This window comes from Rhincodon typus, chromosome 2 (assembly GCF_021869965.1).
Source record: "Rhincodon typus isolate 14 chromosome 2, sRhiTyp1.1, whole genome shotgun sequence".
Lineage (NCBI taxonomy): Eukaryota > Metazoa > Chordata > Chondrichthyes > Orectolobiformes > Rhincodontidae > Rhincodon > Rhincodon typus.
In genome coordinates, this window is record NC_063333.1 from 88,784,873 (window position 1) to 88,802,348 (window position 17,476).

Genomic DNA, 17,476 nt, shown 5'->3' on the forward strand with positions numbered 1-17,476 from the left:
CAGGGAAATTTGCCCATTTATTTTAAATGTTTATATTAATATCACAAATATTAGTACCACTGTCACTTCATGACAGAAAAATCAAGATAATGTTTTATATTTCGCTTAGGTGTATTGCATTTTAAACTTTAATATTTTATTAAATAACTTTGAATTTTAGAATTTACATCCTTGAGGTCATTATGCCCTGCACCATATTTTAATTCCCAGGGTTTTTCAGTACAACATGATTGAAAGTAGTTAGGACTCCAAGTTTGAATCTGCTACCAATTGGTCAGACCATTTTTTTTAAAAAAAGAACAAGCACTTACCACCTTATGCCCACCACATATAGACTATAAAATATAAGTCCGCTCAAGGCACACCATCCACTAATTTACATTCACACAAGTGTTTTAAGTACAAGTGGGTCAGTTAAATTACTGAGCACTAAAGGCATCAAAAGAAAGTTTCCACATCCCACTAAAATCAGAGACGTATCGGGAAGTGAAAAATCATAAAAAAGTTTTAAACAGATACTGAATCAAACAAACATTTAATTTTTGAAACTACCTATAATAAAAATAGATAAATATATCTTTTCTTTTTCGAAACCTAAGCAATTAAAGACAAGAACAAAAATGAAAAGGAACAAAGATATCTCTTAACCTGCTTTGTCAGAGCTGGCAGTGATGGTGGTGGTTGTGATGGAAGTGAAGGTGGTCTTTACGCTGTCCTTGGTAGTAACAGTTTTCTGCTTATTTTTCATGGCCTCCAGTGCTTTGAGCTTCTTGGCATGTTTAGTGCCTTTGTAGTGTGCCCCGGCTTGGCTCTACAAAGGAGAACAAATGAACCATGCAATCAGGCTCATTTCTTAACTGTCATTCTCTGTATTAGTGAAAATACAGAACAACTTTCAATAATGGGCACCACGTTCCATGATTACTAATGTCCACAATTATAAGCAAGAATGTCATGACCATTGCTCAGTACAAAAGCACTCACATCTCAGTTTAGCTAACAACAGGTGCCCTTATTGAAAGAACTTTTTCGACAGTGTTAGTGGTCATCAGAACGGAAAATAAAAGGAACACAGAACAAAAGCACATGTGTTTTAACTAATACAAGAAAAAAATGACATGAAACATCAAGAGAAACACTATGAGCTACCACTATAAATTACAAAACATATAGGCTGACATGCCTTAAGATATCAAAATGGTATTAAACATGTTCTTTGTAATCTAAATAGAGACACACAAGGTGCCACAGTGCTTTGGCTCCTGAAGGATAGTTAACTAAGCTGATTTATGGTAGCAGCTGAGAAATGAGAAGTGATACTGGTTGGAATTATATATACATATTCAAAGATTCACATCTTAAGTCTAAGTTAGTCTTACAGGAACCATTTGTATGATAGACCTTATTATTGTTATTAAGTATAGAGTCCTGTTAAATGCAATAGATCAAAACAAAAACAAATATTATTTAAAGTTAATTCATCCATAATGGAGCTAGGCATATCAATACTAGTAACACCAATTGCAGTCTGTAATAATTGTCTTGAATTAGCAACGTCAAGTAATGTATATTGTACTGGTAAAAAGCTAAAGCTGCATAGTCTTACAAGATTATGGGACTGCTCTGTCATTAGACAGCGGTAACTAGTGGTGGTCTAACCTGAGGGTCACCAAGCCTCAGTTGAGGAGAGAGGTTGACAATGAGACTCTTTGATGGTAACCTCAGCCAGTGTTGGAATTCAGATCGCACTGTTGTCATTACTCTACATTGTAAGCCAGCCGTCCAGCCAAATAAAGTAAACAACCCCCTAATTGTAATGGTCCCTTCTCCATAAACAAATTCAATAAGAATTTGTTTTGAGAAATAAATCATCTCTCTTCAGGCATAATAATTTAAAATGAGAAAGAATCTTAAGATTTTGGTGTATTGGGGTGTGAAAACTACATAATACAAGAAATGAGTATAATGATGCACTAATGATCTATTACCACCCATTAGCTATTCATATGCAAAGTTAAAAATATCTTTTGTCAATATGTACATGGAAGAATTTGCTGATTTTAAAATTATTTTTCTTATTAATAAACAGACTTAATAAAAAGTGCCAGTTTGTATCAAATCTTGCTAGATGTAATTGTTGATGGTCTGAATTCTCTTGCGAATGTCTGCTTTGCTAGAGTACATGCTAGAGTACAGAGGAAACATTGCATTCTTCAGAGCAATATGCTCAAAATCAAACCGGTTATTAAAGTTAATTTTGCAACTGTTTTGCATATCTCTTTCAAAAACTTAATATTGCACAAGTTTTAATTTTCTGAGTTTATTGTTGGAGGTGACATTAACTAATTTCAAACTAATGTTCTGCAATTAAATAGGACAGCCGTTACCTCATTCCTGAAACTGTGCTTACAAAAAGTAAGAACATAGAAACGGGCTATTCAATATAACAAGTCCGCATGCTAGTCCTTTGTCCGCCATGTGAGCAAAACATCGCGATTACTGTTACTCCCTGTTCCCTTAACCCTTTGATCTCTTTCTTTTCATTCACAAATTCTGTCTAATCTTGAATGTTGGCATGGGCCCTGATTTTCACCAGGATGAAAGGAATCTCTGTCATGACGAAAATGCTGAAAGGAGACGGGGATGCCACATTCTGAACCTAGACCCAGCATCTCACATTTCCGATGCCGCCACTAAATTCAGATCTTTGAGTCCCTGATGCCTGGAACTCAGAGTATGGAGATGATACCAGGTAAGAGCAGGTTGGTTTTCAATATAGTTCTTTTGGATAGCCAGCGTACCCTTTTGGAGAAGTAAGGTTACCTTGTGGATATTGTCCCAGGACATCCTTTGGGAGAGGAGATGACAGGAAGCCTTTGGTGATGAGGATCGTTAATCTTTTGAGGAATTTGCAGATGCTCTTTGGGACTTATAACAGTGGAGAATATTTTTATTAAGTTTACATAAATGCTTTGAAACTCTCTAATGGGTCAATTCCTGGTTAAGGACTGTCAAGAAGTATCCAGATTTGTCTACAAGTTTTAAACTGTCAAGGACTGTCATCAAGTGTCAAAATGTGTTTTATGAGTAAGAGTTCTTTCTCAATAGACAGGGGTCTATCAAGCTTTAAATAATAACACTATATTTTTCTCTCCAAAGTGGATGAACCCTTGAGATTACTCAGGGATTTCAAAAAGGAATTAGACCTAATTCTTAGAGCTGAAGGAATCAAAGGCTATGGAAGAAAGCAGGAACAGGGCACTAACAATCAAAGGATGATCAGCCATAATCCATTGAATGGCAGAGCAGGTTTGAAAGACTGAATGCCCTACTCTAGCTCCTATTTTTCGATCAGTTGATGCTGTAGGGGAACAAAGAAATGGTGGTAAATAAGTTCGCACAGGAGTACCATGGCAATATGTAGAAGTGACTAGGGTGGCATGAGGATGTGAGGGCCCCTGGGGATCAGTGGAGAGCATTTAGTTAAATGAGTTGGCATGCATGGGGTATTGGCGATGTGTGGATGTGAGTGGCTGCGAGATGGAGTGTGGGGTGTGTAAAGGTAGATGGCTGGAGGAACATTTTATATTTTTCCCTTCGTGGAGAAGTAAGACATTCTTTTGGCTCTGCTCCTGGCACACCATTGGTGAAGGCAAGGCACTCTTTGGGAGAGGTAGGTTACACTGTATTGGAAGTAAGGGACCCTTTGAGATTGAGAGAAGGCATATTTGTCCTTAAGAGGTGCATAAATCCTCTGAGGTTGCCAAAGCTGGCTCACAACTTTCAAAAAGAAAAGTGTGGAGATTAATGGACACTTAGTGCCAGGCATTTCAAAGTGCCCATTTACATAAGCTGCATGACTGATTTCCCAAACTATCATCTTCACAATTTGGTATCTATCATGTGAGTATTTTGTTGGTCATCTCCAATTGCTTATTAAATAGACACATTACTTTGTGTAAGGAGCTAAGCATTTTAGTTACATCTTTGTTTTTATAAGGGATTGGTCAAAAGGATCTCAATTTTTTTTATTATCATTGAGACTGATTTTGTTTCCAATAGCGACATAATCACCCTCTTTGCCCGTGATGGTTACTAGGTAAATTGACATTGAGTGGGAGACCAAATGGCAATTGCTACTGGGTATGAGTTGACATTGGGGTTCCAAAGCGTAATCGGGACAATTGGTACATGGGGTGGCTAGAATGAGGCATGTAGAGGGGGTGAGGGGGAGTAAGCAGAAGGGATGTTTTATGTTTTTATCTGTACTTTCAAACTTTGACCACAGCAATAAAGGTCTAAGGCAGGTTTTCCACCTATTCACAGCCTCTTAGACTCTTCCTGGGTTGCCCAAACCTACGTCAGGGTGGGATGCTCTTTGGAGGGTTAGTGTTGATTCGATGGGTCGAATGGCCTGCTTTCACACTGTAGGGATTCTATGATTCAGTAATAGTCTTTACAGAGTTACCTAAAAATGAACAATGAAGTTATTGGATCATTAACATGAGTAGCTTTTTATGAGAATTCTCTTGTTGTACCTCTGTGATTTCTTGGCTCAGGGATTCTCAGCTTCTCTTTTCCTAGAGCACCCAGAAGGCTTTAAGGTGGAAGCTCACAGTTGTACTCATTTCCCATCCCCATTTTTGATACAGTATTCTAATATTGTAATAACTCACCATGCAAATAGCAGCATAGCTTGGATTGAATATGTGTTTGTATAACCTATCCACTACCTCAAAGTGAGAACATAGGAAGTAGATGCAGGGGTCAACCAGATAGACCTTTAAGCCTGCTCTTCTATTCAATATAATCATAGCTGATCTTCAACGACATTTTCCTACCTGGTTCCTATATCCTTTGATCCGCTGGGAGAGCAAATATCTGTACATCTTAGCTTTGAATATATTCAATGATAGCATATACACAAACCTCTGGGGTAGAGAATTCCAAGGAGTCACAATTTTTTGTGTTAAGAAATTTTTCTTCAGCTCAATCCTAAATGATTAGCCACCTCATTGTGTCAATGTGCCTCCATCTTCCAAATTTCCAGTCAGAGGAAACAACCTATTAATATTTACTCCATGAAGACCCCTCAATATCTTGACCGTTTCAATTAAATCACCTCACGTTCTTCCAAACTCCAGAGAATGCAGACCTAAGTTACTCAGCCATTCATCATGAGAAAAATCCTCTCATCCCAGGGACTAATCTTGTGAACCATTGCTGTGCTGCCTCCAATGCGAAAATAGCATTCCCTAGGTATGTAGACTAAAGTTTCACACAGGATTCAAAGTCTGTCTTTGCCATTTCCTCATCCCCTATAATCCTTAGCAGCTCCATTACTGCTACTATTACAAAATCATTCTACGAACTTGTCTTCCAGAATATCTTTGTTAATTTAATTAGCCTAGTCTATGTTAAGATTAAAGTCCTCACAACTATTCTAAAATCTTTTTCACAAGTTCCAATAATTTCTTATTTAATGTTCTGTCTGATGGCATAACCAGTGTTAACTGGCCTACCATCTGTCTCACATCCATACGGATTTTACTCTCTGATTTTCTGAGCCAATATACTTTCTCACTGATATCCTCATATCATCCTTTATGCATCAGGGCTACAGCTCATCTTTTTAGATTCTGCCTGCCTGTTTAAAATGTTGAGTTTCTTGGAAAATGTATTTACTGTTCTTGGTCACCTTGTAACACGTCTCTATAATGGTAATTAAACACAAATAATTTATATCTATTTGTGCCACTAGTTTACCTATCTTATTGTGATGCTCTCCACAATCAGATAAGATAACTTCAGTTTTTTTAGTACCTTTATTTGTATTGACCTTACTCTTTGATGCATAACTACTGATAAACTTTATATTCAACTTCATAGGTGACTCATTGTATCTTTATTTATATTGCCTCAAATTTTATCATCAGATTTTTAAAAACTCCTTTCACCCAAAATCCATCTTCCTCTCTATTCGATGAAAGTCATTTTTTCCTACTCTGACCATATTTGCAGGCATACATTTATGTTGTAGGCTCAACCTTGGTTACCAATACAGTATTGTGATCCTATGCTATTGATTTGTCTTTTTGCTTTAATGTTGCAAATCTCCCTTGATCCCTCTTCCCACTATTTCACTGAAAGCCATCTCTTCAGGACTGGTGTTGTGACTTGCCAGGATACTGGTCCCAACTAATTAGGTGATGCCCACCCCAGTAGTACACTTCTCACTTTCCCAGGACCAGTTCAGTTATAATCACTTATTCTGGAAATGTGTTCTATGCAGATTAATAACTTTGAGTGCAAAACAATGTCCAACTTGACAAGCTTGATCTTGATTATTCACTGGTTTTCCAATCTTCTGTCTGTGTACTCACAAACTAAAATCCATATCCTAGCATTGGAAACAAATTCAGTAATGTTTCTTGTTGGTCATTCTTCCAATGACAAATTTCAGAAAGTAAAATAGCCTTTCACAGTTTAAAGCCTTAGGCATCAAAATAACCGAATTGCTACACTTACAACATTTACAACTTCTCAGAATATACCAAATACAACCTCACATTTGATTTGTGTAAGGAATAACCTGTTTCAACAAATGCCTTGATGTGTTGACTTCCTTATCTAAGAAAGTTCAGATTAAGGATCTGCCCATGAACTATAAACCTTTTTGATCTCTCCACGGCTAATTGCTCAGTGTTTCCACAATTTTCTGCTTTTGTTTGGATTTCTGCTGTTACAAATTTTTTTGTTGTTTTCTGGTTTGATGTTTCTTGTTAATAGTTGCACAGCATTGTTTATTGTGTCAGTTCTCTATAAAGTCATTATAGGTTATGTACAAAAGTGAGATAAAGTTGTCAAAGTACACCAGAGTCATTAGAGAGAGACAACTAATAGTTGTTTAATCTAAGGGTCACCAAACTGCAAGTGAGGAGAGATGTTGAGGAGCAAAGTCCTTCATGTGGGCAGGGCAGGCTGAGGCAGTAATTGAGCATATACATCATCCTGATCTTTATGAATAAGTGTACTGAATACAAAAGTAAGGAAGTTATGTTAGACACACCTCAACTAGGCTCCTGCATTCAGTTCTGGGGGTGCCACACTTTAAAGGGTGAAAGTACACGACATGGTACAGAAAAGATTCACAACCTCAGCCAGTGCAGGAATTGAACCCATCCTGTTGGCATCACTCTGCATCACAAACCAGCCATCTAGCCAGCTGAGCGCTAACTGATGCTTATGATTCTAGCACTGCTTCATTGACATTAACATTGCCTTTTCAATCATTTCAGTTTTTCAGGTGCTGCCCTCTTTCCTTCCAAAATATCATTATCATCCTCATAGAAAAATAAAACACCCTGAATCAACAATTACTGTCCTACTGTCAATACAACTTTCCTCCCCAAGGTCACTGAATGTGGTTACTGTCTCCCAGCTCAATGCTGATCTTTCTTCTAACTTTCTGTTTGAATCACTCTAGCTTGACTTCTCCTTTTTAAACTTTTCCAATACCACTACAATAGACCAAGTGAAAGTCACGAATCACATTCACGCATTTGACTCCTTATTCATCCTCATATCTTTGAGATTTCTGCAGCATTCAAGATGGTTAATCATACTATTGTCTTTCAATGACCTGCATTAGTTGTCCAGCTTTGAGGTATTAATCTTATACAATTAAATGACTGCCTTTTCCAAACATAGCCAAGATTTCTAGAGATGATTTCTCTTCTATTCCCTACATCTTCACCTGGAATGTCTCAATAATTTAGCCTTTGTAGCTATTCTGTCTCATACACATGCTGCTCCTTGATGTAATCATCCTGAGGCATTAAGTCAATCCCTCCCCAAGTGCATTAATAACAGCCGGCTCTTCCTCAACTCTTTAGTGCACTCAGACTAGATGTTCAAGGTTAAATGCCACAACTTCTTCAAGCTAGATATTAGAAAGGTTGAAGCATCATCTTGAGTTGCCACCACAAATATTGGATTCTTACCACCATTTTCCCATCCAGCCCGGCACTCTTGAGGGATCATTCAGACATTTTACAATAAAAACTGTTCACAATTGTTAATGAGAGTTGGAATAAACGTGTATTTTTAATGTGGCAGGCAGTGACTAGTGGGGTGCTACAAGGATAAGTGCTTGGGCCCTAGCTATTAATAATATATACATAAAGGACCTAAATGAGGAAATTAAATGCATTATTTCCATGTTTACTGATGACACTGAACTGGGAAGGACTGTGAGTTGTGAGGAGGATGCAAGGTGATTTAGACAAGATGAGTGAGTGGGTAAACAAATGGCAGATACAGTACAACATACCTCAGTTTGAAGTTATATACTTCAGTGGGAAAAACAGAAGAGCATTTAAAGGATAATAGTTTGGGCAATGTGGATGTATTGAGAAAGGGGAATAAGACCTGGGTGTCCTTATACACCAGTCACTGAAGTTAAGTATGCAGCTGCAGCGAGCAGTAAAGAAGACAAATGGTATGTTGGCCTTTATTCTGACAGGATTCAGGTGCAGGAGCAGGATGTCTTACTGCATTATACAGGGCCATGGTAAGAGCTGGATTGTGTGCAGTTTTGGTCTCCTTATCTGAGGAAGGATATTCTTGCTACAGAGGAAGCAAAGATTTACCAGTCTGACTCCTGGGATGGTGGGACTGACGTATGGGAGACGTTGAATCGATTAGGGTTATATTCACTGGAGTTTGGAGGAATGAGGGGGATATCTCATAGAAACCTATAAAATTCTAACAGGACAGATGCAGGAAGGATGCTTCTGATGATGGGGGAGACCAGAAGCAGGGGTCAGAGTCTAAGGATACAGGGTAAACAATTTAGGATTGAGATGATGAGAAATTTCTTCATCCAGAGAGTGGTGGGCCTATGGATTTCACTAACACAGAAAGTAGTTGAGGCCAAAACAGTGAATGATTTCAAGGAGTTGGATGTAGCACTTGGAGTTAAAGGGATCAAAGGGTATAGGGGAAAAGCAGGGACAGGCTGTCGAGTTCAAAGATCAGCCATGTTTCTATGATCTAGGTATCTTGTAAGCCGTCAATGAAAGTAGTCAGACAGGTGTTGCAAGCAAATGTGAACGTAGATGGTGTTTGGCCTTCATTGCGAGAGGATTTGAGTTTCAAAGTAGGGATGTCTTTGTGCAGTTATACAGACCTTGGTGAAATCACACTTGGAGTGGTGTGTGCACATTTGGTTTTCCTACCAAAGAGGCAGTGTAGTAGAAGTTCACTGGGCTCATATTGGAGATGACAAGACTGTTCAATGAAGAGAGGTTAATTTGACTGTGCCTATATTCACAAGAGTTTAGAAGGATGGGAGAGGATGTTATTCAAACTTATATATCCTAACAACACTGGAAAGACTAAATGTAGGGTGGATGTTTCCCTGATTATGGAGTCTAGAACCAGGGGACACAGTCTCAAGATGCGGGGTAGACTATTTAGGAGTGAGATGAGGCAATATGCTTTCAATCAAAGTATAGTGAACCCGTGAAATTCTCTACCACAGAAGGCGGCGGAGAAAAAGTCACTGAACATATTCAGGAAAGATTACAGGTAACATTTCAAATTTTAAAGATATCAAAGGATATGGAGGGAGAACAGGAATATGGCAGTGAGATACAGAATCAGCTATCGCCATATTAAATGGTACAGCAGAATTGAAGGGCTCAATGGCCTACTCCTGCTTCAAGTTTTTTACAATTCTACACTTCTACAGCCTCACTATACTTTTGTTTTGCCTTTTAATTTTTAGTGCAGATTCGTCCTGGTTGCCAGCAGTGATCAGTCAAGGAGTGGACATTTTGTTGTATGGCAACGTGCTACGTCAATGTCACACTCACATAATGTGTCAATAAGCTCATGCAGCAAACACACAATGTGCGGTTCAACCAAATGGTCCTGTCTCAAAGTCTAAAAGGATTACTCCTCAGTTAAGTCAAGGGGGGCTCTCATCAGTCAGGACATCATTTGATCACAGAGACTTGGATGGGGTCATTCAGCCTCGTGAGGCAGTTCCATATCATTACTGTCCCGGGATTAGGCCACCAGTCTGGCAAGTCCATGTGTCAGCAGTCCTTGGATTAGCAGGAAATCAGCTGCATGGAGATCTATCAGGGGTCAGGTCACTCATCAGTTAAGACTGTCCTTTGAAGTCAGTCAGGAATATGGGCCACCGTCAATCCTAACGGTGTGTTCACTAACAATCAAGGTGGGTTAACACGGCCCATTGCTCCGGTAGGTAAATTGAGGAAGTCAGTTGTGGGGTTTGGAGGCAGCATGCTGGGATGCAGAGGGGAAAATAAAGATGATGGGGGTACATCTCAACATAAACGTTTTGGAGACCATAGTGCATTAGGAAGTACAGATTTCTGTAACAGGGGAATCTTCGATGATCACCAATGCTTTGATGTCGACCTGGAGGCCAGTGCTACACAATAGTTGACAGGGCTCAAGAGATAATGTTGACAGAGTGTGCTGGGTCCTGCACATCTAGAGCAGCAAAAGATAGATGTTGAATGTCTTCAGATGAGAATATTGAGCAGGAGGAATGTCATCTTCAGCAAGATAGAGTTGTGCAACCCAAAATGAGTGGCAGAAATGAATCTAATTTTCATTTGAATGAGCAATTCTCTACATTTTATGAAACCATTGTTGAAGTTTACAGTGTGTCTCCTGACACTGAATTGAAGGCATTCTTGTGTAAACCTGTCACATGTACATCCATCCACTGGGTACATGATATCTGTGCAGAGGCGGGTTTACATGTTGTCATCATCATCATCATCATAGAATCCCTACAGTGTGGAAACAGGTCTTTCAGCCCAGCAAGTCCACACCAACCCTCAGAGCATCCCACCCAGACCCATCCCCCTATAACCCACCTAATCTACATATCCCTGAACATTATGGGCAATTAAGCATGGCCAATCTACCTACCCAGCACATCTTTGGACTGTCGGAGGACACCAGAGCACCGGGAGGAAACCCACGCAGACACGGGGAGAATGTTCAAACTCCACGCAGACAGTCACCCAAGGGTGGAATTGAACTTGGGTCCCTGGTGCTGTGAGGCAGCAGTGCTAACCACTGAGCCACCGTGCTTTGCTATTAGCATCCCAATTTTCCTGTAAATATCTTTTAGACAGGGGATTCATTCCGAGGATCCAAACGATTCCATTATCCACAGCTGGTCCATCAGCTTAATCCCAATTCCTTATTCTTTTTTCTTCCATGATACATATTGGTGCTTTTAATCAGCACCAGGCAGAAACTGAGATGTTCAGACAGGAAATAGGTACTAGATGTGATGAATTATTAGTGATTAAAGTACACAAACTGTACAGAATATTCTATCAAGCAGCCAGATATTGGCTTCCTACCAGCATATAGTTATGGTGCCATCTAATGCAACCTGCAATTTACCTTGAATGTAGATGGTATAAAAAACAAAGCCACGGCAAATTATAAGTTCAGAAAAAAATAATTTTCCAATTAGTTGGATACCTTCATTCTTCCTTTTCCCGGCTTCCAAATGTCATCCCAGAATCCTCTCTGTCATTGGTTATCAACCGTAAATGGTTGCAATAAGAACAATCTATATTGCAAAGGAACTTTTATTGACATTGACAAGGCTAATGATGGAATAACAATATTTTGTCAGAAAATTAAGAAAGGCTCAATACTTGTGGCAAATGTCTGTTACTCTTTAAACATCTGGATTTTTTAAAACAAATTGATAATGATGATAACACAGTATGGAGATCCCGACCCAAAACATCAACCTTCCTGCTCCTCTGATGCTGCCTGGCCTGCTGTGCTTCTCCAGCTCCATACTGTGTTACCTCTGACTCCAGCATCTGCAGTTCTTGCTATCTCTTCATAATGATGAGTGTTTTTTAAGGCATCACTATCATCTGAGCAATTTCTGGCCCTTCATTTCTACCTTGCTTGATTAAAATTTAAGAAATAGATAGATCATGAGAAAATGAAACTTTAAGAAGTTCCTCCAGTCATACTTATAAAGGTTTCAAAATGAAAACCAGTCACATGAGAGAAAGCTCCAAAAAAAGTGGAGCAAGGGCAGGGGTTAAAAGAAGCAGCAACAATAAAATCACTAGAAAGTGTCAAATATCATTTGAAGGTAATTCTTTATTCAGTCTCTATGGCAACACATGCTTGATTATTTCAAGTATGGTAGATAAATAATTAAACTCTGTCCTAACTCACTGAATCTAAATAATGGAATTTTGAACATTGCTGACATACGCCATTAGTTGCTGCACTTTCTAAGGATAAAATATAATGTAATAACAGCATTTGAAATATTCTTGCACACATTATGGCAAATCATAGTACACCCTCATAAATGAAACTGACCCTACCCTATCCAATAATGTTGCACAGCGGTTTTTCAACAGATCCAGGTACAGGAGCCTTTCCTATATTCGCCTTGCTAGACTGATGACAATTAGGCATCGTAGCATCTTTTGCACCAGCATAGATGAGTTGGAAGCTGAGCAAAATTACATTCACTCTTATTAAGGCTCATTTGGAGGCGAATTGGAATTCTGTGGAAATGTCAGTTCTGTTATTTGAATATCCAAAGAGGCAATTAGTGCTGAATTTAGCCCAGCATTTTGCTTTAAAAGCGAGTGCGTGGGTTTCCAGAGCTGTGTGACATTCATCAGGGTTAACAAGGGGTGGGCACAATGGGGAGTCATTGATCAATAAGACTGACAGGCTGGAAAACATTTGAAGACCAAAATAGGCTGTTGGTTCCTTGCTGCGGTGAAATGTTCACAGCATTTGTCCTCAGAGTGTGCTTTCTCTGAATTACAAGTAATTTCCAACATTTTGGAAGGTTACACAAGCCAATGGGTTGCTGGAAATGTGATTCAAATGTCAGGACAGATCTGAAGTCACTGTTCAGAATGTACCAGCTCTGCAGAGAGAACTGGAACTTGGGGAGGAAGAAAGTGATCATCAACTTGCATCTATGGACGAAATATAGGAGCATGATTTGACTGGGGTTCCTGCAGCCTCTTACTGTCTGTCAAAGAAGCATGTGATGGAACTACCCAGGAACAGTTCAGAGAACACAAGTGTGTGAAGTTAAATGGAGCAATCTAATCCCCCTTTCCCAACCTCTCAACATAAATCATTCCAAAAGCCAATAATACCTCCAACCCATTCACAACCTTTACTCATCATTTACTCTGGTCATTCTATTCTCCTGAAGGCTAATTGCCATTTCGAGAGCAGAAGACAAGAACAGAAATATTTGGAGAAATTCAACTTGAAGTTAATTGCATGAATCATTTCCATTTTCCAAGACATTGAGATTGTGACATTGTTATAATCACCCAAGTGAAGACTTTTTTTTTTTCTTTACTTATTTCTCCCATGTGCTGTTGCCTGAAGTCACTCCACGAAGACTGTACCATTTGCACCTATTCAGGGACAGGCTCAATTACTGGGGCAAGAGTAGCACGTTGGACTCTGGCTAAGGGGAAGAGGAAAAAAAGATGAGAAGAGGAAGCACCTTAAACAGGATCTCAACTTCCACGTGCCTTTTCTCCATCTTCCCTCTGAAGGTTCTTCCCACAATTCCTTTTTGGTCAAGAACTGGAAAGCATCTTGCTGCATTTCAGTGGAGTTCTGAACAGCCAAAGCAAAACCCTTCTCAATCCTTTGTGTTGACTGAGTGTGCAACATGCACTCAGATGCAGCAGGCAACAGATAGAGTCATAGAGCTGTACAGCATGGAAACAAACTCTTTGGTCAAACTTGTCCATACTGACCAGATATTCTAAATTAATCTAGTCCAATTTACCAGCATTTGGCCCATATCCCTCTAAACCCTTCCTAATCATATACCCATCCAGATGCCTTTTAAATGTTGTGAATCTACTCGCCTCCACCACTTCCTCTGGCAGCTTGTTTCATATGCACACCACCCTCTGTGTGGAAAAAGTTGCCCCTTCAGTCCCTTTTAAAATCTTACCCCTCTCACCTTAAACCTATGCCCTCCTGTTCTGGACACTTCCACCCCAGGGAAAAGACCTTGTCTATTCACTCTATCCATGCCCTTCATGATTTTATAAATCTCTATAAGGTCCCCCCAGCCTCCGATGCTCCTGGGAAAACAGCCCCAGCCTCTTCAGCGTCTCCCTGTGGCTCAAACCTTCCAACCCTGGCAATATCCTTGTAAATCTTTTCTGAACCCTTTCAAGTTTCACAACATCTTTCCTATAGCAGGGAGACTAGGAATGAACTCAGTATTCCGAAAGTGGTCTAACCAACGTCCTGTACGGCCACAACATGACCTCCAATGTACTGACCAATAAAGGCAAGCATACCAAACACCTTCTTCACTATCCTGTCTGCCTGCGACTGCACTTTCAAGGAACTATAAACCTGCACTCCAAGGTTTCTTTGTTAAGCAACATTCCCCAGGACCCCAACATTACGTGCATACATCTTGCCCTAATTTGCTTTTCCAAAATGCAGCACGTCACATTTTGCTAAACTAACCTCCATCTGCCATGCTCCATGACACGCTCTTCATAGAGGTGGACATCAGTGGCAAGGTCTGAGCCATTATGGCCACACTCACGCTAAAATGAGAGTTCTTAAATCTCTATCCAATAATTTGCATTGCCTCTAGATTTGCTCACAGAAACTTAACATTATCTCTTGCTGGTCCAGAATTGTCCTCCTTGTAAATACCTGAGATTTGGTATCTGTGCCCAGCTGAGCACAGCTTGTGCCCTACAAGGGGTCCTCTCCACTAGTGTACTAGTCCGCGGTTCATATCCACTTATGATGTGGATCTCACCGTATAACAACCTAGGGAGACCTCGCATCCATACGCGTGAACTAGCGAGTAGGTGAGGGTGCACGTGTGTCTTAATGGTGCTTCCTCACAGTCAGAAACCTCTTCTGAGGATTCCTCAGCCTCCTCCTGTTCCAGCTTATGCGTCATAACAGAACAGACAATGCAAGATGTGTGTTAGCAATGACATGGAGAAAGGGTAAAATGTAATCTTTGCACAGATATTCACATTTCAATTGATCACAGTATGTTGGCAACAGTGATTGTTATCTAGCATGTGACTAGAAAATGTCTAATTTTGTCAACAGGCATCATGGAAACTCCCTGTCTCTGCCTCCAATGATCAATTATTCAAACACCCTCTCAATTTTCATCGCCATCTCTTCAACCACAGTTAGGGTGATAGGTCTCTCTACTTGGGGTTACGTGCTCTTTTGTAAGTGAATATAAATGTGAAATGTATCATGTAAAGAGGACAGAATGACAACACTTATGAAGGGTGACTGTAAGAATGAAATGAGTAATTGTGAGTTTGGATTGTTGAGGTGGAGCTGTGGAGAGGTACCTCGAGCGAAAGGAATGAATGACTCTCCTGCACAATGCATTGGGCTGATTTGTGCTGTGCAGGAAATTGTGGGGAAGGTCAGAGAGTGTGGATTGACAACTGAAAGTGGCACAGTCCCATCCGTTCCAGTCCTAATGAGTTCATTGGACTACTTGTGGCATTGTATTCAGATGAAAGGGTCCACAATCCTGTTATGCACTGTGTCTACTATTCCACCGATGCCTGCAGCCTCTTAGACTGTACGACAGTAAAACACACTTCACTGCAGACTTGCACAACAGGCCTTGAAACAGTTAGAAAACCAAGAAGGGGTGAGGTGAGCCTAGCCACGCTGCACTCCTTTTCTTCTGGTTGCTGAAACCTAAGGAATCAATCTAGAATTCAGTCACTCTGTTCCCTGTTGGAGTCACTTCAACTATGAATCCTTCAATGGATGCATACAGGAGTCTGAAGCCTGGATTGGTACAATCACTCTGTGATTGGTGAGGAAATCTGGAGGAAGGACGTTACTACCATGGCTGAGTTAAAGTGAAACCCATTCCAGCAACAACCGAGTTCCCAAACTGCTGCCGGCTCTCACTCCTGTAAGTGGACGTGAGGAGTGTTGGATCAGCTATGATCCTATTTAATGTTGGAGCAAGCACGAAGTGCCAAATGGCCTACTCCTGTTCCTTTTTGTTACGGTCTTAAGGAGTGGTTCAGTCCAGCCCCCTCCCTCTGCACAAACCAGTGCTTATTTCTGAGTCTTACTTAGTTTCTATGAATAATTGTCACACTGCACCACTAAACCTGTAAGGGGGCAAAGTTTTCTGTTGTTCCAGCTATGTTTAATATTCCACGCAGAGTATCAGTGATACCATCAGTGTTAGTGTCCTTTCTATGGTATCAAAGAGCAGTCAGCTATAACCATGCACGAACAATAACGGACCATCCAGATGAATGTTACTTTATTTTAGTTGAGAACCTAATTCTCCTACATGCTTTGCTAGTTATTGCAAATACAAGGTTCCACAAAGGAACAAAAACCAACATCATTTTTATAAATGATAATTTTTGGCTGTCCTTCAATCAAGAAGGAATCTAATTATATCCTAAGCAAAGGCCCAGATTTTCTAAAATGAAAATAAATACGATTTTTGCTTTGATTGATGATTTGGGAACTTTCCAGTGGTCATACTTTGTGCAGGTGCTAATTACTTTCAAGGTTGGCTGGTTACTGCCAGGGATCAATTTGCCAAAAAGAACAAGACAAATTGTTATATTTAGTAATTCTTTCTTCATGACTAAGAGCAGTAATAGGAATATCACATGTTATAAACTAGTCTTTAACCCTTTAGGGTTGTATTTTCCTCTGTCCAGTGGAATGATAAGGGAGTATGAACCAACAATTGATGATTGAACATTAATAATTGGTTAATATCTGCAAAGTGGCAATGAACATTTTTTTGTTTATATCATTAATAAAGGCAACTTCCTTCCTAAAATGTGCTAATAGACCTTTGCCACAAAAAAATCTTTAAGCACTATTAGTAGTTTGTAAAGATCAACAGTGTTGGATTTGTGAACTCTGGGTCCTGGAACTTTGCACAAGGGAAATGGGATGGAAACTTACTGGCATTAACCTGAGGTCGACAACTACAAATGGAATTCAGCCAGGCAGCATTCCTATTACACTGTCACTCTTGCCTGCGCGGTCATACATATATACAAGGCATGATCCTATGGTTTGTTGACTAAGTGTACATTGTGATGGGCTTGATGGAGAAGTATGTCTTCTCACCACATCTGAGCAAACTCATTGTATCAATTGGCATTTCTTATGGTGAGTACGGTGTCTGATTTGCATCTCATCTTACCAGGTGCTATCCCTAGAGCAATTCACCACTCAGCAGAGATCCCAGAATTGACTGGCATCACTGATGCTCATGCCATATTTAAAAGACTATTGATTATCTGATCTAGCACTGTCAGTCTGGAACTATCCTGCGCAGTTCCTGACTGTGTGTGTGTGTGTGTGTGTGTGTGTGTGTGTGTGTGTG

General features: G+C 39.9%; 1 protein-coding gene across 2 annotated transcripts in view; it reads right to left on the bottom strand.

Moving 5' to 3' along the window:
- LOC109913710 (zinc finger protein 385D) overlaps positions 1-17,476 on the bottom strand; it is a 360,208-nt gene that overhangs the window by 57,707 nt on the left and 285,025 nt on the right. For both annotated transcript variants that reach the window (XM_048618223.1, XM_048618215.1), the window contains one exon: positions 649-811. In XM_048618223.1, coding sequence (XP_048474180.1) covers positions 649-811 — 163 coding nt within the window. The remainder of the gene's footprint in view (positions 1-648; positions 812-17,476) is intronic.